At 42.2% G+C, this 23,663-nt stretch overlaps 1 protein-coding gene across 1 annotated transcript; it reads left to right on the forward strand.

Annotated features, from left to right (window-relative positions):
- The first annotated feature begins 1,187 nt into the window (after positions 1–1,187).
- KCNJ5 (potassium inwardly rectifying channel subfamily J member 5) lies at positions 1,188–21,587 on the forward strand. Its single transcript, XM_026681209.2, has 4 exons — positions 1,188–1,936; positions 10,332–10,471; positions 13,178–14,124; positions 19,401–21,587. Exons 2-4 carry the CDS (start codon positions 10,440–10,442, stop codon positions 19,775–19,777), a joined length of 1,356 nt encoding a protein of 451 aa, XP_026536994.1. The 5' UTR covers positions 1,188–1,936; positions 10,332–10,439; the 3' UTR covers positions 19,778–21,587.
- Positions 21,588–23,663: the final 2,076 nt, after the last annotated feature.

A 23,663-nucleotide genomic window follows, 5' to 3' on the forward strand; every position in this document is an offset into this window, starting at 1 on the left:
GATAATTAGGGGACTGAAGGCTAGGGGTGACATGGTAGCAGTGTTCCAATATCTCAGGGGCTGCCACAAAGAAGAGGGGGGGTCAAGTTGTACTCCAAAGCAGTGGTCGCCAACCAGTGGTCCAGGAGAAAATTTTGGTGGCCCGCAGAGAAATGTCATCCCCAATTAATCCAGGCTGCACGGGAACACAAGGCTGTGCCACCCACATGGCCCATAGGAACACAAGGTTTGCATTACTTGCATGGAGAACAACACGAGGTAGTGAGGGGAGGGGGGAAAGGGCAGAGGGGGTGAACTCGCCCCACGGACCTGCCCTGGCCACAGGGCTGCTTCTTTCTGCTTCTTTCTTCTTCTGCTTATGGCTGCACGCAAGGAAAGTAACAAAAGTCTTTTCTTTCTCTCCCTCAAACTCCACCAGAAATGAGTCTTTGGGATCCTGCAAGGCCTCCTGCTCCAAGAGACTCAACAGAAAGACTCATTTCTGGTGGAGTTTGAGGAGAGAAAGAAAGACTTCTGCTCTTCTGCTGCTTTCCCTTGCATGAAGCCAAAAGTCTCTCTCTTCTCTCTCTCTCTCTCCCTCTGAGAACGGAGATGGTATCCTGCAATCCCAAATAAAGAATGATCGATCGGTAGGAAAACAGAGTGGAGACTTTTTTGGGGGGGGGATTTTCCCAGGGTCTCTGGTCTGCGGGATTTAAAATGATGAGTTTGGTGGTCCCTGAGGTACAAAAGGTTGGCGAACCCCTGCTCCAAAGCACCAGAAGGCAGGACAAGAAACAATGGATGGGAACTAATCAAGGAGAAAACCAACCCAGAACCAAGGAGGAATTTGCTGACAGAACAATTAATCAGTGGAATAACTTGCCTTCAGAAGTTGTGGGTGCTTCAACACTGGAGGTTTTTAAGAAGAGACTGGACAACCATTTATCTGAAATGGTGAGAGGCTTTCCTGCCTGAGCAGGGGGGGTTGGATCCCCAAGCTCCCTTCCAACTCTGTTATTCTGGTTACTGGGTATTTATTTTTCCCCATCCAGATGTTCTGCCCAGCCTCCTCCTTTCCTCTTTGCCTGGGCTTCTTTTATTGGGTGGTTTGCAGCAACCAGTGGGGATCTCTATTCTTTTTCCGTGCACCGTGTAAGCCTTCGGCTTCCCCTCCTTCCTTTCCTTTGTTTTTTTCCACAGACTCTCCTGCTAAGTAGAGCCAAGCAACAACCGCTGTCAAAAGAAAACTGAACTAGAGCTGGGCAGCACAGAGCGAAGGAGATGGTTGGAGGTGCTTGAAGATGCAAGTCTTGACTCTCGGGAAGACTCCACGTGAAAGAATAGGCATCTGTGTTTTCTCAAGGGGGATCGATGCTGCTCTCTCCTGGTGCTGCCTGCCCCATATTCGTCCTATTTGTGCAGCCCAGGAAGCCAAGCTTAAGCATCTATCTCAGCCCCTCCTTCCCCTGCTTTCCCTCCCTCTCTTCCTCTACCTTTCCTCTCCCTTCTTGTTCATTCAGAACAGATGATGCTCCGGTCACATGGAGCCCATCTCCCTTCCTTCTCTTCCTTCCACCCCTTTAAATAGCTGTAATACACGGAGAATTCATTTGTACTATACCAGATGGAGAGGGAAGTAGCAGCAGCAGCAGCTACTAAGGCTCAGGGAGGGAAATTTAACAGACGATCGAGATGAAGCCCAACCTTTCCAACTGAGAGAACAAGGCATGGTTAAGAAGAGGGGGCGTGCACAGAGGCTCTGCCTGTATCTTTTGTTACAGCAAGCAGGGAGAAAGAGGGAAGGCCACGAAGAGGCTGGGATGGGAAGACCCCTACGCCTTTCTGGCGACCATGGCATGGGTCAGACCTTCACAGAATAAGTTGGACTTTCATTCTCCAGTGGTTTCACCAAGAGCTGCCCCCAGAGGGTCTCCTCCGTTACCTTCCTTGTCAGGTAAGTTGGCTTCTCCCACCCCCTTGTTTGGGGTTGATTTCATGTTTCTGGAGGTTGAGAAAAACAGGCGATTCCAAGAACAAGAGAAGGATGGTAGAAGATACCAAGGATCTTGCTTTCAGGTTGTCCACTTGTCAGAGGAGAATCTGGTCAGCCCCTTAAAAAGAAGAAAGAGAAGAACATCTAACTTCTGGCTGAGGGTGCTGGAGTGGGGGAGGGCAAGCGATGTGAAAAGTATCAGAAGTTATTCTGGATTTTGCCTTGGAGAAAGGATGGGGGTAAGTGAAGAAAGGGGCGGGGGGTGCGGTCAGTGGGTTTGAAATGCAGCTACTGTTTAATGAGAAATGTGCAACGTGTTAGGTGAGATGCAATTTTTGCACAATGGGAATCACACATATTCTGTTTTGTTTTAAGCCTGCAAGATGAGGTCAGTGTTGTAGATTCTGGACAAGGTGTAGGGATATGAATTTTCTATTCAAGTTTGACTCATTTTGAAAGGAAGTGGAAGGACCATGGCAATTTCTCTCTGGCCTAAAGAATGTTTTAATCTGAATATCTGAATTCAAACTGACATTCAAGAATGTTTTCAAGTGTCTCTTTGACCCAATGTTTCCATGTTGCTTTTGATCTCGCCTGAATGCTCTCACACTCACTGATGAAATTATTGTTAATTGCTTGTTTGAATTTCGCATTTGTTCCATGTTAACCATGCCTCAAAACTGGCCCAATTTAAATATCAAGCATTACACAGACATATGCGATTTGTTTGAACCCAAGTCTTCCTTAATTACATATAGGAGAATTAGATTATTTTTTTTTTAAAAAAAGAAGGCATCTCCCAATCAAAGGAATTCCTAAACCCCACATTCCTAAACCCCACAAGTCTGTTCCCCATAACTTCCATCTTGTGTGGGTATTTCTTCTGGTAAACATGCCTAGAAAAATAGATATATTTTTAATATGCACAAGGGGAAATTTTTTTAAAGAGGTCACATAACTATAGGAAGCATCAGCAGCCTCTAAATGCCTCTTTTGTGCTAAACAAACAAACCCTGCCTTGGAAGATCTAATGAGGCGTTACCCACAGCAAGAAGATGGTTTTCCTCTCTTCAGTTGTGGATAGCCAGAATTCAGGGAATTTTATCTATAGTTGGGGAAAACTCACCATTTCTGTCATCATAAACTAGAATCTGATAATAAATATCTCAGGAGGAGAATTCCTTCCTTAAAAAAAAAATCTTTTAGTGACTTGTACAGTAATATTTCTTTGTGAAATGCTGGTTTTATTAGGTTACCTGCATTTTGTTGTTATGGACAGTTCCATGCTATTTTGTTAGATACTGTGGCTTTATAAACACTAATAAGGGGTTTTATCATAGTCAACTATCCAAAACCTTAGCCTAGGTCCATCTATTAAGTAGTGGAGCCCTGAAATTTAGGAAGTTTCAGCTCCAGCACATATGGAGGATACCAAATCATGGGCAGTGGCTTTAGTCCTGGACAAGCGTTGAAGCATGTTCATAGGTTCTATCTTCTCCATTCTGGCCTTACCTGTCAAGAGTGATCAAAAAGACCTACACTTGAAGGAAGGCTGTGCTTGAGGCAGATGAAACATCTGTTGCTCCCTGTTAGTCTTCTTCCAGCCCATGAGAGATAAAGGTAAAGATTCCCCTCGCACATATGTGCTAGCTGTTTCTGGCTCTAGGGGGCGGGGCTCATCTCTGTTACAAAGCCGAAGAGCCAGCGCTGTCCGAAGACGTCTCCGTGGTCATGTGGCCGGCATGACTAAACACCAAAGGCGCACGGAATGCTGTTCCCTTCCCACTAAAGTGGTTCCTATTTTTCTACTTGCATTTTTACATGCTTTTGAACTGCTAGGTTGGAGAAGCTGGGACAAGTAACGGGAGCTCACTTCGTTACGCGGTGCTAGGGATTCGAACCGCTGAACTTGCTAACCTTTCTGGATGGACAAGCTCAGCATCTTAGCCACTGAGCCACTGCATCCAGCCCGTGATAGCAGCATGCATCTCATCAAGAAGGCCATCTTGGTAGCCAAATTCTAGGCCTGATTCTGTGGTACCAAAATGGCTCTGGGCACACAGATACCATTTCAGAGAAAGCTGCACACCTGAAGTTCAAAGAAGCAGGTGAATGGGTCAAGACTGTTGCAAGGGGAAGTTGTGCCTCAACATCCCACACAACCCATTGCATCATCTAAAACAGGGGAGTCAGACTTAAGATCTGGCCCATGGGGTGCTTAGATCTGGCCTGCGGGCCACTGTGGAAACAGGGAAGGACCGATCCATGGTGCCTCTGCCAGCGAAAATGGAGCTCAGGAGCACAGCCCTCCTGAGCTCTGTTTTCGCTGGCAGAGTGTTGCAGGAGGCCATCCTAGCCAAAAACAGAGCTCAGGAGCCCATTTTTGCTGGCAGGGCACTTGGGCCACCACAGGCACCCTCAACATAAGTGACGTTGAACTAGCCATGCCCATCCTGGCCACACCACCCTGATCCCGCGAGGTCAAACACAACCCTGATGCGAGGTCAAACACAACCCTCAGTGAAATCAAGTTTGACACCCCTGATCTAAAGCCTCGGCCTTGTGCATCTAAGATAGGTTTATCTCTTTCACTTATCAAGAAGGGATCTTCTTCAGCAGGGTGTCCACTGCAGCCCACATGTAGTGCTAGTTGGCTTTTTCACCAGCTGGACCAATCTATTGCTTTGAAGCCAGTGAGTTAATGGCCAAAGGCTGACCTAAATGTGGTGAAAATACACTTGGTGTTTCCTACGCTTGCAGATCAGGAGGCGGAATTTAGGTCCCACTCATTTTCAGTTGAAGAAATGAATTGTTGCTTAGTCTAGGGAGGTGCTACTTAAATCCCATTGAAATTAATATCCTTTTTTTATTGGGATAATCCAGTCCAGAAGAATCTTTCGGAGCACAGTTAAACTAGCCAAAAAGGATGGGAGGTGTAAAAGGTCTCTTTTGAACTAAACATTCTGTGGAATTTGCAGCAGAGACAGCAAAAGATGTTGGTCAAAAGTGTGTTGTGAGAGAAGAAAGAGCAGATTAAAGCAAAGGATCACTGTTTATTCAGAGTATTGTCAATATTGACATGGAGAAAAAGGGACTTATGACCAGTCCTTGCATTTATGCTGCAACATTCTTGCAGGCGTGCAATTGTGATCCAAACGCTTGGAAACGGGTTCATATTGACCAGGGTTACACCATCCTGGAAACATGGGGTCATCATTTGTAGCCTTCCCAGCCAGTTTCCAACAAGCAAAGCCTATGGAGAAACTGGCAGGGAATGTGATGTTTCGTTCAACGACTGCTCCGCTTAATGATATGATTTCAGGTCTTAATTATGGGTCGTAACTTGAAAACCACCTGTGTCACATTGCAGTGAAACCAGCATTTATCAGTTGGAGTCCTATTAAAAGAGGTGGGAGACTACCTGGCTGCTTTAGTCAGTTCCACTCTTTGTGAGACCTGGGATTTCATTGTAAGCTGGCATTCACTTGTCTCTCTCCTCTTTCAGAAACTGCTACTACCAAGGTAACAAACCAAACAAAGAAAATCCCAACAAGCTCTAAAAGATGGACTTGAAGCAATTTCCATTAGTTTTTGTTCTGAACCAAGGTTAAATTCTGAATAGAAACTATAATCCAATCAATCAGTTTATTACAGCCATAAGACCAGATACCGTAAAATATCTAATAGGAGAACTATGGCATAAAAGTAAAGGTTTACGCTGTCTAGTCATGTCTGACTCTAGGGGAGTGGCCCCCAACCTTTTGGGCACCAGGGACCAGTTCCACGGAGAGAGGTTTTTCCATGGATCTGAGGAGGCGAGGTTTTGTGTGCTTCCTGCATCCCATGGGTGGGGATTCGCTTGTTTGCATGCCCTAGTTTGTGGCATGCCACGAACCAGGTGTTGGGGATCCCTGCTCTAAGGGACAGTGCTCACATCCATTTCCTAGTTGAGGGAGCCAACATTGTCCGAAGATGCTTCCATGGCCAACATGACTATATACTGAGGTGCACAGAACACTGTTTCCTTCCCACGAAAGTGGTACCTATTTATCTACTCGTATTTGCATGCTTTCAAACTGGTAGGTGTTCAGGAGCTGGAGTAAGTAACAGGAACTTGCCCTGTCGTGCAGCACTCAGGTCTCAAACCTGGGCTGTCAGCTTCCAGCTTACAACTTCCAGCTGACAAGCTCAGTGCATTTAGCCGCTGAGCCATCGCACCCCAGAACTATGACATATATCCTTATAACAGAAAAACAAGAGATATAACTGCATAAAAACTATACTATAAGAAGGAATTAGTGTCCAAACTTAATTCGTGGTATGGTGCATTGTACAAAAGGTAGCACAGAATTGGCAAATTAGAAATTATGCAGAGAAAGTGGAAAGGTTCTTATATTCTGCTCTGTTGCATCCCATAATTGAGCACTCCTATTTTTATTAAATGGTGATATTTTATTCGCAGCAGCTAGGTACAAATTGTAATGACCAGCTGATGCTGGAACCAAGCAGATCCATGTATGTTTAGCATGCTGCAGGAATCCGGCTATCCTGAACCCTGTCTTGGCTTGTCCACAAATGTGAAGTGATCCTCACCAACTCTATGTCATTGCGTTCACACAAAAACATGTGCCCATTCTTCCAAACAGTGTGGTTGTTGGCCACCCAAAGGCTGCCATCCTAGTTTTAGCCTGAGAAGAAACTATCAAAAGAGATACGATTATGATCTTAAAACGTCCATGAGTGCCTTCTTTAATGAGGATAAAAATCCAGCTCTGTTCTGTTCAGTGGTGAGATTCAAATTTTTTTTTACTACAGGTTCTGTGGGCATGGCTTGGTGGGCGTGGCAGGGGAAGGATACTGCAAAATCCCCATTCCTTCCACACCCCACTAACCTGCTTTCCAGCTCCATTCTCCTGTGCAGGGCAACAAAAGGAGACCCAGCCGATCAGCTGGGACTCAGGAGGTGGAGAATAGATGGGGTAGAGCCAGTCAGAGGTAGCATTTGCCGGTTTCCCCAAACTATTCAAAATTTCTGCTACCGATTCTCCAGAACTGCTCAGAACCTGCTGAATACCACCTCTAGTTCTGTTGCTCAAAAGGACAGAAATGCAGAGAATTTTTACACAATTTTCAAACAGCACGGGCAGTTTGGCAATAGAACAGACTTCCGCTGTACCAAAACCAGTCAGCAGTCTTTCATCGGATGTATGTAAGCAAAGCTGGACAGCCACGTGAGAGAGATGCTTTGATTATATTCCAGATCATCTTTAATTGTCCCTGAAATCCCTCCAACTCTAAAATTCCAGTTGATTTTATCTGGAAAGACCAACTGGTCAGAACAAATATGGCAGCTTTTCAACCCACTGCCAAAACGGGATAAATTTGCCAGATTTTTTTGCTTCTCAACTCTCAGTAGAGTATATTTAAAAGAAGTTCATTTATTATATGTGAAATAATTACCGTACAAAATCTAATTAGTGCAAAATATATTTTTCTGAGATGTTCAAAGAAGTAAGTTTTAGTTGTTCCATACACATTATAAAACTGATCCAGGTTACCATGGGCAGATAATCAGTTGATTTTTGTCCTGGCTGAATATTTTTTGGACTAAAGTTCCGCCCATTCTTAATATCATGTGATCCTGAATCTGCTATTCTTGGGTGGGGTTTTTTTTTTAGACAGAAGAAAATCCACTGGATGTCAGCCTTGGAAGCCATATTTTACTTGGAAGCTTTGAGGCTGCCACATTCAGTGGCTGGGAATTTGGGAGGGGGGATTTCATAGAAAGGTGGAAGATTAGACCCAACAACATTCTTTCTCAGAAAGTCAAGGACATGTTACCCTGCACCTGGAGGGGAGTGACTGGAGGAAAGTCTACAGTTGGGATGACATTTGATTGGGCCATGTGATGGACTGATGGGTGCAGGAGTTGGATGTTTGATTTTCTTTTGGGAAGGGAAAACCCGGAACTATCAAAATGGAACTTTGAGAAAATGCCTGTCTCAGAGTTTATTCACTTGGAGTTTGTTAGTTGGAACACTACCACTGGAGAAAAGTGTACCGTTTTTTCCTTGCCTAAAGTCTGACATCAGTTCTCCAAGTAAAGTTGAGAAAGTTTTGGATCCTTTGAGAACTGGTCAAACCATAATGGCCCAACATTCAACCTCCCTGCAAAACAGTCTCTTGGGTTTCTGCCCTGCCCATGGTCTGCTGCCCATTATTTTTCATGCCAAGGATCTGCTGCTTGTCATACTAAGGGCTACATTTGGTTTTTGACTGTGGTGCTGGGAGAGACAGGCGCTCTTCAAGATAGGGGCAAGGTGTTGACAGAGTCTAAATTTGATTCAATCCAAACTGAATCTTGTAAATGCGCTCCAGCTAGTATGATTATTCTCCATATATTTAATTACTTCCTCTCTTAAATTGCATTAATTTTTGCAATTTGGCAGCAGGTTTGAGACGGCCGTTAAGTATGAAGAGAATAATTCATCCAACTGAATCTTTGTCTGCTTATTATCATTGGGATCACATTTTTGTCAGTGGTCTAAATGCTGGAACTTTCTCTGCAACCGCACAGATGGACCAGTAGCAGCTCCATCTGGATTTAGCTCATTCACCTTGAATGAAATGTTGGGCCTTTTTTGAGGTCATTCCTAAACAACCCCCTTTGGAATGCGAGTAAGGAGGGTTGTGATAGGAGGAAAGCTGATAAAAACCCTCTCTGTGTTCTTGATAAGAGGGAGAAAACTGGCCTTCCCATCTCCATTTTCAGCTACTGCCAATTTTGCAGTCCGTCCAAAAGGAACAAGTGACTTTGTGCATAAAAGTGATATAATTATTCCGTTGTTCTATTCTGCATTACAAAGGTAGGAGTGGCTCAGAAAAACAACAACTAACCTCTGCGGTTGATGAATTCTGCATGATAATAAACAGGCTCACAGATTGCCTGATATATTATAATCTTTTGGGGGGGAACTCCCTTTCCCCCCCCTGCATTTCATATCAAAAGGGGTTGGGAAATCAGTCCATCATTTTGGCAATCAGATTTTCCCCAGGAGGAAAAAAAACAGGGAGAGAGAGAGAATATTTTTGAATCGGCTTCTACTAAATCAAAGCTTGTTTACCGATTAATTAACTTGACAAATATCCTTCCTTCCCCTGAAGTGAGCTGCATAATAGATCACCACTAATAACCCAAGAAAAATACAAGTTGGCATTTTATAAAGTTGGCACGATAACTTAAAATTCAGCTCTGTGCATGTGTTCCCGAAGGAAGATCCATGACATCATAAACTTGTGAACATAAGTCAGTTGATGTCTCTGTGTCACCAACTATGCTCAAACAAATCAAATCATATTATGGTTCACCGTGAAGGCCATGTGGATCTCCCCATGTCAACCTCATCTACTAAGTGGAGCTAAGGTAAAGATAAAGGTTCCCCTGGCACATACGTGCTAGTCATTTCTGGCTCTAGGGGGCAGTGCTCACCTCCGTTACAAAGCCAAAGAGCCAGCGCTGTCTGAAGACGTCTCCATGGTCATGTGGCCGGCATGACTAAACACTGAAGGTGCACAGAACGCTGTTACCTTCCCACCAAAGTGGTCCCTATTTTTCTACTTGCATTTTTACATGCTTTTGTACTGCTAGGTTGGAGAAGCTGGGACAAGTAACGGGAGCTCACTCCATTATGCGGCACTGGGGATTCAAACTGCCAAACTGCTGACCTTGCTGATCAACAAACTGAGCATCTTACCAACTGAGCCACGACGAGTTACCATTGTATCGTTCTGTATGTAAGGGAGCTTTCTCCTTGGTAACTGAGCACAGGCTTAAAGGACTTCATTTATAAGTGGGAAACCTCAATTTTGCAGAGGTTATGGAAGTAGAATTCTTAACATTGTTCCGTACAGGTGATCCTTGACATAGGGCCAGTATGTCGGCACAGAGTCATAAGTTCCATAACCACAAGTTACATTTACACTGTAACTTCAAGTGGATGTTAAGAGATCGATCACGAAGCAAGGACTGGCTTATTGGAGCCAAAAACATTCTGCTCTTCTATCTCAAAGGAAGTAGTCATTGGTGATCAGATGGCATTTCTTAACCAGAAATGATAGGCTGACACAGGGCTTGTTAAAAAGAAATGAAATCTATCTCTTGCATGACTCTTTTTCATTCGTCTCTATCTTCTATGTACTTGTATCCAATTTGTTTTATCTGGTATTGCTTCACACTTCAATTATTTTTATGTGAGGAATCAAAGCACATTACACACTCAGACATTAGGTTCAGTAATCAATAGCGCCTGTGTCCAGCTCTTTAAGAGTCTGCAATCTCCTGTTCTTGTGTTCGCAGCCGCCGAAGTGAGGCTAAGGAAGGAATGATCAGATTAAGTCTACTTAGAACTTTAATGACTCGGACAAGCGGAAAATTCAGGAGTTTAAAAGACTAAGCCAATATCCTATGTCTTGTATCACACTTCCTCTCATATTGAGGTAAGGAATATTTCTCTATATACTTTGCCTGGCATTTTACTCTCAGAGTCAGTTCAATTTTTCACTTCAAATCAGATTGGGAACTTATTTTACCGTGAAGTGTTTTTCAAGGTTTTCTTTTTAACCCGAGCAAAATGTAGTTGGAGAATTGCTGATCCTGTTTTCTGCAGGATCTGTACTATCCTTCCTTGATGTTGCAATTGGACTTCAGTTCTTGAGCCACACAGTGGCCCAGAGTTGAAGACATCATCTCTTACTCGGAAGGTTGAGAATTCAATCCTAGGCAGCGGCAGATGTTTCTCTATCAGGGAGCAAAGATAAAATATCTGCTGTAAACCCAGGACAGGTGTCAGGAAGGACATCTGGTCAGTAAATGCTCAGTTCCATTCAGTCACCCTGACACCATCCCAAAGCAAGGGATTACAGGGTGGTAAAAAGAAGGGGGGGGGAAAGGACTTTAGCTCTTGCTGGAAGCTGTGCAGTTGACATCCATCACAATTCAATGCAAGATTTTGCAATTCTTGCAGTCCAGCTCATGATCAGCTTAAATTGAAGAGATGATAACACATTTGCTGGGCTTTTAAGGAAGCTGATGAAGCAGCCTGATAAAATGGCAGCTGGACAATACATTCCCTTCCTCGGCGTGTCTTCTCTTGATTTCTCCAGCAATTCTCCAACTCTATTTTGATGCTCCGTAATAGCAATATTGGGGTGGTTACATAGCTCAGTTTTTAAAATAAGTAAAAAAATAGTGACAAACAGCTCGAGTCTTTCGTCCTCCCTTCTGGGCTCCTCCAAATAATTTGAAGTTCTACAAATTCCACAATTCCCAGCAGCAATTTAACAAAATTCATTTTCTTGCCATAATTCCAAACGGGGGGAGGGAAAAGTTCATTTTTATCCCACTGAAAATAATGGTGCAGAAGAAATTCAGCTACAAATATCTTACCAAATCTCTGCGTTCTTTTGAAAATCTGGTTCTAAGAAAGCTAAGCATGAATAGAAAATTTCCTGGCTTTAGGTTTTGAAAGGAAAAGTTTCAATAAACTGAAGAAGTTGGGTTAAAACCAATGCTTGCTCTTCTTTTGGAGGCCCTGAGGTTTATTTCTAGTTCTGACTTTGGTGAGATACACTGGTATCTGTTCATTCTCCTTGGTTCTTCTACCATTTGACTTGGGTATTTATTTGTACTTTTCAAAAATAGATTTCTATAATTATATTATTTTATGCAGCTTAGTTATATTGCTTCATCTTGAATCCTAGCCATAAGTTTATAAGATCAAAGACAGAGAATTAAGAGAGTTGGTTAGGTTTTCCTAGGATTTGTGCTCTTTGTGTGTGTGTGTGTGTGTGTGTCTGTGTATATCCATAATGTCTCTCTGTGTGTGTGAAGTACATGGGGGCTGGTGAGTAGTTCTCCACAGGAGCTGCACTTTTGTCCAAAGATAAATGAAAGGTTTCATAACAGGATTTCTTTTTATCAGAAAAATAAAAGGATTCCATTAATGTGCAAAATCTCCTGTTTTTTTTTTCAAACACTGCTCTCTTACAGGAGGAGAAATGGACGGGAGTGGGGGAAGAGTTAAACATTCATTTGCACCTATCTTGTGTATAAATAAGATAAGTTTGAAGAATGTGTTCAGAAAAATAAAATAAAAGAAACAGTCCAGGGACAGGACAAAGCATGAGAAAGAAATTCAAAATAACCCTATAGCAATAAAGCAGCATTCTTAAAATCCTTGCTGTCTCTTTCTTGATTTGGCCTATCTCAAAGAACTGACATTAATTCTATTTAATTTCTTTTTTGCATTCTATTTTAACTGTTTACCAATTATTTTTATGGTTGTTTGCCTCTCGGAGCAGTGGCCCCCAACCTTTTGGGTATCAGGGACCGGTTCCGTGGAGAGAAGTTTTTCCATGGACCGGAGGGGGCGTGGCTTCATCTACTGCCTGTATCCCACGGATGGGGCTTCACTTGTTTTCATGGCCCAATTTCTGGCATGCGGAGGCCCAGTGCCATCCACGGACTGAGAATTGGAGACCCCTGTCTCCAATTTATATGGACAAATTGACTGGGTGGAAGGATGGGTGGATGGTAGATGATAGCTAGATAGTAGATAGCTGGATATGCATGAGCATATGCTTTCCTATGTGCATAGACAGCACTTCCATTGGAACCAACAATGCTGCAAAGTGCCTATCCATGTACATCCCCGTGGAGATAACTAGGAAGAATTTTCAAAGCCACCATTCAATCTTTGCAAAAAAAATTCTGAGATACGTTTTGTTCTGGCTAATGCATTTTGCAAAATGCTTCTTTCAAATGTCTCGTGCAACTTTACTGAATAAATCTGGGTAGGGTTTTTTTGGGGGGTGGGGGAAAGGGGGTAATTTTGACACTTCATTTGGTAAAGTTAAGGAACCAAAACAGGGAGGTGGAGATTATTTTATGGATAAAGTGAATCATGGTGATGAAAATGTGCCCATGAAAATGAACTATAAACACCCAAGAACACTCATCAAAAGATGTGGATCCACTTTGCCTGAACTTCTGTTTTGCAAATGTTTTGGATGTCAGTTCACATCATTATCAGCCCACGTGGCTTGCAGTCACAAATATCAAGAGACAAGTAGGCTGAGGAAAAGAATTCTACTTATTTTTATAAGGTAGAGTTACTGTATAATGTTTTTTTTCCTGTTCTGTAGCCCAACCATGGCCGGAGATTCAAGGATCTTCATGAACCAAGATATGGAAATTGGCGTCACCCCCAGAGAGCAAAAGAAGATTCCCAAACAAGCCCGGGTTGATGTCCCAATTGCCACAGATCGAACGCGTCTTTTGGTAGCTGAAAACAAGAAACCACGCCAGAGGTACATGGAAAAAACGGGCAAGTGCAACGTTCATCATGGAAACGTCCAGGAAACCTACCGATATCTCAGTGATCTTTTTACCACTTTGGTGGATCTCAAGTGGCGCTTTAACCTGCTTGTGTTTACCATGGTTTACACCATCACTTGGTTGTTTTTTGGCTTCATTTGGTGGCTCATCGCCTACATCCGGGGAGATTTAGACCATGCGGAAGATGAAGACTGGATCCCTTGCGTTGACAACCTCAGTGGGTTTGTCTCTGCCTTTCTGTTTTCCATTGAGACAGAGACCACCATTGGTTATGGCCATAGGGTGATCACTGAGAAATGTCCTGAGGGCATCATATTGCTTTTGGTCCAAGCAATCCTGGGCTCCATAGTCAATGCTTTCATGGTGGGGTGCATGTTTGTGAAGATCAGTCAACCAAAGAAGAGGGCAGAGACTCTCATGTTCTCCTACAATGCTGTGATTTCAATCCGGGATGAGAAATTGTGTCTCATGTTTCGGGTTGGGGATCTAAGGAATTCCCACATTGTAGAAGCATCTATTCGAGCCAAGATGATTAAATCCAAACAGACCAAAGAAGGGGAATTCATCCCTTTGAACCAAACGGACATCAATGTGGGATTTGACACAGGGGATGACAGGCTGTTTTTGGTATCCCCACTCATCATTTCGCATGAAATCAATGAGAAGAGTCCCTTTTGGGAGATGTCACGTGCCCAGCTGGAGAAGGAAGAGTTTGAAATTGTCGTCATTTTAGAAGGAATGGTGGAAGCAACAGGTAAGAGCTTCAGACAGTGGGGACTGGTTTTCCTAAAAGGTAAAGGTGAAGATTTCCCCTGTCCAGTGGTGTCCAACTCTAGGGGGGCAGTGCTCATCCCTGTTTCCTAGCTGTGGTAGCCAGCGTTGTCCAAAGACCCTTCTGTGGTCACATGGCCAGCATGATGATATGTGTGTTTCATGGAATGCTTTTTGATAATGGTCAGATTCTGGAGATTGGGAGTGTGAGGATTCTGACAAATCCACCCCCATTCAAATCATAATTCTCTAGCCGCATCTCAGAGAAAAGAAAATTGGTTTATTGGAAGAGGCCATGTTGGTGTTGGCTGGATGGAGCTGATACTAAAATACATCATTCATTTCCCCCTTGACCCTGGTCTTCCCCCCACCCCCTGGATGTATATTCTCCAATGGGACACATCCATCGCCAAGAGTCATCAATCATGCTCCAGTAATTTTTTTTGCACTCCGGGTGATTATCTAGGCACTTAAGGAATGCACTGTTCCCCTCCACTCCCTTTTTCTGGCAGCTAAAAAGACCAAAGGCGTATCTTTTTAGTTGACAGGGAGGCATCACAATAATGCATTAATAAACTAAAACACTATCTTTTTTTACCTTTATGGTCAATTATTGGCTTTGCAGAAGGCAGAACCTACCCCTCACTGATCTCCAAAACTAAACAGGGTGGGCTTTGGTTAGTACCAGAGAATTTCCAGGCCTTGAGTTGGATGTGACCTGATTGGGTGTGATGTTGTTCCATAGATGACAGTTTTTATATATGGTTGTTTCTTTTAACTGCTGAAGCTGTTTAGAGTCATCTTGGAGTTAATGTATTGTAATGGAAACTTTAAAATCTGACAACGCCTTTCTCCATTTCGATTCACAATCCAGGGGGGACTTGTTTTGAATTTGGTGTTTTCTTTTGTTTCTCAAACTGCTTTATACTTTCTTAGGACTGAGATATCTTTTTGTAATGGCTCCACATTTTTTTTATCTATCTCTCCATGTCCTGTCTGTCTGTCTGCCTGCCTGCCTGCCTGCCTATCTATATCTATCTATCTATCTATCTATCTATCTATCTGTCTGTCTGTCTGTCTGTCTGTCTGTCTGTCTGTCTGTCTGTCTGTCTGTCTGTCTGTCTGTAGGTCTGTCTGTCTGTCTGTCTATCTATCTATCTATCTACCTACCTACCTACCTACCTACCTACCTAGCTACCTATAATCTATCTAGGTATCTATCTATCTATCATCTGTGTCTGCCTGCCTGCCTGCCTGCCTGCCTGCCTGCCTGCCTGCCTGCCTGCCTGCATATCTATCTATCTATCTATCTATCTATCTATCTATCTATCTATCTATCTATCTATCTATCTATCTATCTATCTATCTATCTATCTATCTATCTATCATGTTTCTAGACCACCCATCTCTCTCATTCTCCTGGCATTAAAGCCAAATCCAACCCAGCCACATGTCAACCAAAATGAACAGAATAGTAATATTGTGAACTTTAGGCAGGAAGCATGGCCAGATAATCTAATTCTACTTTATTGCAAAGCTACATTAGTAGAATCTTGCATGTCTGAAAGTACAATTCTCCCACTGTCCTTTTATAGCTCAAGAAATTGGGGACGGTCTCTTTTGAGACCCTTGCCCCACCATCATGGGTGATGCTTTCCCTTATCTGACTATTCTCTAAGGAACACCTCATCGTCCCATCTCTTAAAAGTCTTTTCCACCTACCATCACAAATATTGAGACAGTTACTCTTGTGATTAGCTGGTCCGCTATTTATACTTATTCACTGGATCTTCCCCCTCAAAATTTCTTGTTTTCAGGCTTTTTCAAAGACAAGCTCTTGCAAACCAAAAACACTCCTGTATCATGCTCAATTCAATCAACCATGGCTTCAGCCAGTAATGGAAAGTGCTAATTGGAATGGACATTATCATTTGAGCATCCTCATTTCCTCATTTTAGGGAACACTAAACAGTTGTGGAGATATCTAACCTAGTTCTAGGTATTCATGATCCTAGACAGATAATTTCATGCCAAGTAGGAATGTGTGAAGAACATTCTTTGTTGGCCATACATGCATTACTGAACTGAAATTTAATTTAATGAATTGGGCAGTCTACTGGTTGGTGAAGACCAACAATTTTTAGGATGAGCTAGAAGATACATCTATTTGTGCGTAATGTAGAACCATCTCATGGTCATTATTTTAAACAGGATTCTAAATTAAATCAGCCATTTATTTAACAAAGGTGTTCATAACTCAGCCCTTCAGAAAGATTATTTGTAACTCACGATTACTTTTTTGGGTGGGTCATAAAGAGGTTAATGCTATGTCCAAAGCAATTGCTTTAATTTCTTTAGAATTCTGGAATATTAATAAAACATTTGTCTGCTGATGACATTAATTGCAGATTGTATCTTTGACATTTGCTGGAATCAGCTTGAGCTGCCTGTCTTTGGTGATAAGTGATTAAACTATGGACTCCTCTTAGCAGTCCTGACAGCTGCTTCTCCTTTTATTTGGTGAAACCGTTTCAATCTTGGTTTACTTCTGAGTGATTTTTAAAACCTTCATTATCTGAAGTTTTTGGATAATTCCATGTCCAGGAATACAGAAAAGGTCAACCAGTAGTAGGTTTAACTTGGAAATTATGTATTGTCTTGTTTCAAAAAAGAATGCTATATTATTTTCCTTGATTTGTAAATCTAATGAACAATTCTCTGAAATGTTGTTGTTCCAGAATGAATAATAGCCAAGGAAGCAAGGTTGATTGGGTGACTTCTTTTACATTCTTCTCTTGGTCATCAAGACTTAAACCATGATTGGATTTCAATATTTTGATTTTTGCAGAAGTCCACTCAGGACAGCTTTGAATGCAAACAATAGTCCTGTGGAAATACCCCCACCTACCATTATATCAGTATGTCAGAGTCAGAAAGAAAACAATCTTAAATTAATCTTGGCGGATGCATTTTCTAATTTTGTTGTTCAGAATCAGCTTTCTCAAATCTGCCCTTCATGTTTTTGAAGTGTAATTGGAAAGAAAGCTTTCCAGGCTATTTAAATGAATGTATAATCATAAGGTGAACTAAAGCTGAAGTCTTATATAATTTACCCAGGAGAAAAATCACATTGGATTCACTGGGATTTACCTTGGAGTGAAAATGGGTTTTTGTGCCGTGTTGAGGATTCTTAAGTCACTTACTGGATCATTTTTGTGTGCCAATTACTCCCTTTAAGAACTTCACACATGCTGTCTATCCCTTGAAGATCATGTTAGTGAGATGCTGGATCTGAATGTCAGCAGGCAGATGATCTGCCAGATATCTGACCATCCAAAGAATACTTAGAGATTTCAGCGAAGGCAAATTTGCAAAGCTTTGTTGTGGAATATTTAAGTGGTCTCGAAATCTCTGTTCGTCTGGAATACGGACATCTTTTAACAAAGTCTGTGAATGTGTGTGTGTTGACATTTGATGACTTCACTTGTCTTCGTGGTTTTCTGGGAAATAGAAAAGCCCCTACAAAGAAGGGTGGTGAAAAAGATATTATACAGGTAGTCCTCTACTTCCAACAGTTGGTTTAGTGGTGGTTTAGTTGGTGACCATTGAAAGTTACAATGGCACTGAAAAAAGTGACATGATCACTTTTTGCACTTATATAACCGTTGCAGTATCCCCATAGCCGTGGGATCAACATTCGGATGCTTGGCAACTTGTTCATATTTATGACAGTCGCTGTGTCCCAAAGTCACATGATTCCCCTTTTGTGAACTTCTGACAAGCAAAGTCAATGGGGAGATTGCCAGATTCACTTAACAACCGGGTTAATAACTTATCATCTGTAGTGATTCGCTTGACAAGAAAGGTCACAAAATGGGACAAAACTCACTTAACAGCAGAAATGTTGGCCTCGGTTGTGGTTCTGAAGTCGAGGACTACCTGTAAAAGCAAAACAACACACACGCACACACAAAAAGAGGCTGTGTGTGCCCTTTGTGTGCTCCCCTTTGTCTAAGTTATTTGCTCCAATTTGTCTGAGTTACATAATGAATGCATTGGCTGATTCAATTACAGAACATTAAAAAGTATAATTTTGGGCAGCTATTGTTTGCTGTTCTCCAAGCTTTCAGAACAGTCTCTGTTGACAATTGGCCACTCGTAGATTTATTGCTTTCAATTTTCAAATAATGGCCTTGGAATACAGACTTTTGGTAAGGGTTTTTAACTCCTTGGAGGGTTTCTTTGGATGGCAAAGAAAGGCAAACATTAATCGGTTTTATATTACAGCAAGGGCCTTACTATGAGTTTGCCTGTCTCTTGTCAGGTGCAAAGAATCAGGATCAAATGTTAGGTTCCAGCTGAGCTAATTTATTGTTCTTGCCTATACACGAGAATCTAGTCAACTAACAGTGCTCAACTGACGCTAAATAAGAATTAACCGAATTCAAGAGAGGCTGGACACAGACTGCTTGTGGGAATGTAATGATTCTAGGCTGATTCCTCTCTTGCCTCCACCCCCAGCCTCTTTCTCTCCTTCACCTACACCTTTGATGTTATTATGTCAAGACTCATAGGCATCTCTCCCCACCCCCCAATTCAGTCATGTCTGATCCTTGGTGACTGGACCCTGCAGTTTTCTTTGCAAGGATTTTCAGAAGTAGTTTGCCATTGACAAGAAGCAATAGATGGAAACTAATCAAGGAGAGAAGCAACCTAGAACTAAGGAGAAATTTCCCGACAGTGAGAACAATTAACCAGTGGAACAACTTGCCTCCAAGAAATTGTGAATGCTCCAACACTGGAAGTTTTTAAGAAGTGGTTGGACAACCATTTCTTCTGAAGCGGTATAGGGTTTCCTGCCTAAGCAGAGGGTTGGATTAGAAAACCTCTAGGGTCCCTTCCAACTCCGTCATTCTAGTCTAAGTTTGAGAAGCAGTGGTAAAATGTTTTGGTCCAAGGAAAGAAAGAAAGAAAGAAAGAAAGAAAGAAAGAAAGAAAGAAAGAAAGAAAGAAAGAAAGAAAGAAAGAAAGAAAGAAAGAAAGAAAGAAAGAAAGAAAGAAAAAAGGAGGGAGGGAGGGAGGGAGGAAGGAAGGAAGGAAGGAAGGAAGGAAGGAAGGAAGGAAGGAAGGAAGGAAGGAAGGAAGGAAGGAAGGAAAGGGAAATGCATATTATATTTTTCCATTGTAGTATCAGGGAAAGTTACTCTTTTAGTATTCCCTAGATCTACTAAATCTCTGTTTTTTTATTCTCTCATACAGGAATGACTTGCCAGGCTCGGAGTTCCTACATGGACACAGAAGTGCTTTGGGGGCATCGTTTCACCCCTGTCCTTACCCTAGAGAAGGACTTTTATGAGGTTGACTACAACAGCTTTCACAATACCTATGAAACCAATACACCTTCTTGCTGTGCCAAAGAACTGGCTGAGTCTTTCAAAGAAGGACGGCTTCTCAGCCACCTGTCTACCACGAACCTCCTGAATGGAGTGGAAACCGAGGAAGCAGAAGCGGGGAAAGAACAGCAGGAAGGGATGGAGAAAGATGACAACAGGAATGAAGGCCTAGAGGCAATTGAACTGAACGGAAACAATGGAACAGCAGGCGAGATGAAGGAGAGCCTGTTTTTAAAACATTGAGTCTTGAGAATGATAGAAAACTCAGATTCCCTTGCCACCGAGGAGGCAGAAGAAGACATGGGACAACCAGAGGATAATGTTCTCACTCACATGGATAGTATTGGATTGCGCTGTACCCCTCCATATAATTTGAGTTTCTCCAACTCCATTCTGGAGATTGACTATAAGGATTTTTACTCACTGTTTTGAGAACACGTGAAAACTAACCAGCTTAAGGAGATGTAATGGCACTGTAGATGATCACATATCTTGAAGCTCGTTGGCTTTTCTTTTTCTTGCAATGTGCCTCTTCTGCACATTTTTTAAAGGAGGAAGGGCGATTTGATGGAACAAATGTAGTTATGAGGTTTTTTTCCCCCCCTTCCTTGATTTATTGGAAATGCTAATTGATGAATAAAAAGAGGGAAAGGATAATGGGGGGGTCGGGAACAGGCCAAATTGGCCAAATTGTGTGTTGTATCTTTCTATGTGATGGGATATAGATGTGATTAGTTATCTTTGAGGGTTCTGTCTACTGTGAATTCAGCTAAAATATGAAAGAATATCATTTAGTGGAGGAAAGGAACTCATTTTCTGAAGCGTTAGGAGTTTGGTTTGCCTGTTATGGTTTTTGTGAGAGTAGTTAAACAAGGATAATTCATATAGTAGCTTTAAATGAATAAGGAACTCAACTGGCTTTTGGATTGTCTAAAGGACATTTTAAAGCAGGGTGTTTTTTTTTTTTACTTCTTAGATTTATATCCTGCCTTAACCCCAGGTATTCAAGCTACCATCCATAATATGTCCTCCTTCAACAATTCCACAGACACTTTCACCTACTTTCTGAGTTGCCTTATGAGAAACAGAGATCGGTTCCAAACTCACAAAAATCACTGAAGCTGGACTTGAACCACAAAATGAAGGTTTAAATGTTCGCATGAAGTCTAGTCTATCGAGTCTGGTTTTCAAGGTTTATATTTTATTATATTAATTATAATGTCAACACGATTAAACATAATTAAGGTTAGGTTTATTCATCATATCTACAGTGCATTGGCTAGATTGTCACTGCATCCGTAAGAGGAAGAGGGCAGTTGTCTTCGGAAAGCATAAGGTTGATATAAGACCTTTCCCCAGTTAATCAATTTATTTTTGTATAATCAGACCTTAGCCAATTATTGGCGGCCCGATAGGAAAGATCTGAAATGGTGGGAACTGGAAGACAAGAATAAAAAGGCGAAAGACCTGATCAGCAGCACACACATTGCACCATCTGTTTCTCAAATGCTGTTTAAAAAAAATCTCCAACTGCATTGATGCAATTTCTTCCTTGCATTGTCAATAGTCCCATGTGGAACATGGTCCTTTTACAGCAAAGACTTTCAAGTGGGGAGAACTTCCTTGCAGTTACTTTGTAAAAAATAATAAAGACTGAAGTGGACTTTGAATGAACTTGTGTGTCTTAGCAATTTCGTCATACTGTCTGCAACATTCTTCTGGTGCCTCCTATGATATAGATGTTGTGGCCTTTTCTCAAATCCCAGTATTCACATTATTCACTTTATTATTTAGAGGCATCTAGTATCAAATTTCCTTTGAACAAAATGACACCATCATTTCCAAACAAGACAGAACCGTATGGATAGACACGGCTGCAGAGGTGGTATTCAGCAGGTTCTGACCAGTTCTGGAGACCCAGTAGCGGAAATTTTGAGTAGTAGAACTGGAAAATACCACGCCCTGCCTCCATCTCTTCTCTGCCTTCCAAGTCCCAGATGATCAGCTGGGTCATCTTTGGTTGCCCTGCACAGGAGAATGGAGCTGGAAAGCAGGTTAGTGGGGTGGGGAGGGAATGGGGATTTTGCAGTTATCCTTCCCCTGCCACACCCACTAAGCCATGCCCACAGAACCAGTAGTAAAAAAAATTTTGAATTCCACCACTGTGCGGCTGGTAGTTTTAGGAATAAGAGGCCGAGAAAGCTGAATGAAATTTCACCCACTAAGAACTTTCTCACACCCTTGAATGCGCTCCGCAGTGAGTTTCCAGAAAATTCACAATACATATTTTTATCCATGTTTTGATTCTGAATGTGACTGCTAAGTGTGCCATCAAGAATAAAGAGAAGCAGACTGTGTTCATCCAGATGCAGCTTGTATATTCACACATTTATTTCCCCTTTTTCTTTCCACCCTTCTGTTTCCACCTTGTCATATTGCCCTTGGTCTGCTCCAATCAAATTCCGTTGTTTTTCTCTTCCTTTGCTTGACGTTCAACCCACACAAATGGAATCCAGAATCTGTCTGGAATCTTGAAGTGACAACAGATAGTCGGTGAAAGGGAATATTATTAAACGTTCTGTAAAGAAAATCTCTGGCAGAACTGACTCTCATTTGTTCCTACACATTTTTTTTTCCTCTTGCAAAGATTATTGCTTTGGAGCGGAGGGGATATGACATGAAACCTGGCCATTATGATAAAGTATGGTCCTAGCATAGCATTAGTTACAGAAGCTCCAAGGTGCTTCCTGGTTGAAAGGATTAGCCAGTGGCATCACTGTTGACCAGGGGATGCCCATCTGGGAACTCCTTTCCGATCCCTAGCAGGAGCTGGAGTGAGGGATGGGAGCTCAACCCTGCCCCATGGCAGCACTTGGGTCTCGAACGTGGGCTGCATGTCAACCTAGCATCCTACCACATGAGCCACTGTAAGCCTCAGCACTATCCTAAAAACGCTTAATTCCCTGTGAGTTTCGTAAGACTTTGGCATAGGGAGATTCTCAGCCTTATCTCAGTCTCCTCCAAACTTGTGTCCTGTGATGCTTTGGTCTACAATTTGATAATCTCCTGGTAACATGGATTGTATGAACCTATAACAAGGGCATCAGTGCCATTCACAGCTATTTTTGAAATACTGTTGGGGTACATGTGTTCTGTGAACTTTGTCAAGTCCAAAATGCAAATCACAGTTAACGTTGTTTCTTTTTTTTCTTTTGTAGTTCCACTCCCCTGCACAACCCCTCCTCAACAATATATAGAATTAAACAATTTAAAACAGAGGTCTCCAAACTTGGCAATTTTATGACTTGTGGCTTTCAACTCTCACTGGCTCCAGTTGTCTTTTGTCCTCTAGCTAACCCTGTCTGTCGTAATTTACAACGTTGGGGATAATCTCATCTCCTATAGAACCACCCACAGCAGAATGTTATCAGCATTCTACTGATGGTGTCATCAGGTTTTAAATTTTTTACAACAGCCATCCTGAAGTTTTGAGATACTGAAAATTTTTTTACAAGCCATCCTGATGGTTTGAGATACTGAAACTTTCATTTCAAGATGCGAAGATTTTAAGTCTTTGCATTGGGAGGCACTGAAAAATGGTTCAACCAGCTTCGTACTTATGCCTTTTTCTACAGAATGGGACAATCCAGTCTTAATATGAAGATATATTTGCTTTGATAAGCAAATGCCTTGGTAAGACCACACTTGGAATCAGGGGTGGGATTCAAATTTTTTAACAACCGGTTCTGTGGGCGTGTATTAGTTGATGGCGTGGCTTGGTGGACGTGTGACTGGGTGGACATGGCTTGACGGTCATGTTATTGGCTGGGTGTGGCCAACTCAATATCACTCACTTCGAGGCACGCATCTCCTCGCCTGGCCTCTCAAGACTGTGGGGATGCTGCAGCAGTCGTAAGTGTGAAAAATGGTCATAAGTCACTTTTTTCAGTGCCATTGTAACTTTGAATGGTCACTCCACACAAGCAAAGGACCAGCAAAGGAGGGGGAAAAAACTCCAGAGAAGTTCCTGAGACAGGAAGTCTAGTCCTGCCAAGAATGTAATAAGGGTTAACGGAGAGGCAGTTTCTGTAAGCAACACCAGAATGTTTCCTTCCTGCCTTCCTTACAG

The sequence above is a fragment of the Notechis scutatus genome, chromosome 7 (assembly GCF_049901735.1).
Source record: "Notechis scutatus isolate UNSWTSFEM ecotype Mainland chromosome 7, rNotScu1.2, whole genome shotgun sequence".
Taxonomy (NCBI): Eukaryota; Metazoa; Chordata; class Lepidosauria; order Squamata; family Elapidae; genus Notechis; species Notechis scutatus.

Coding starts and splice junctions, on each gene's coding strand:
- KCNJ5 (XM_026681209.2), top strand. CDS start 10,440: ATGTCTTGTATCACACTTCCTCTCATATTGAG. Junction 10,472..13,177: donor ACACTTCCTCTCATATTGAG/GTAAGGAATATT, acceptor CCTGTTCTGTAG/CCCAACCATGGCCGGAGATT. Junction 14,125..19,400: donor AGGAATGGTGGAAGCAACAG/GTAAGAGCTTCA, acceptor TCTCTCATACAG/GAATGACTTGCCAGGCTCGG.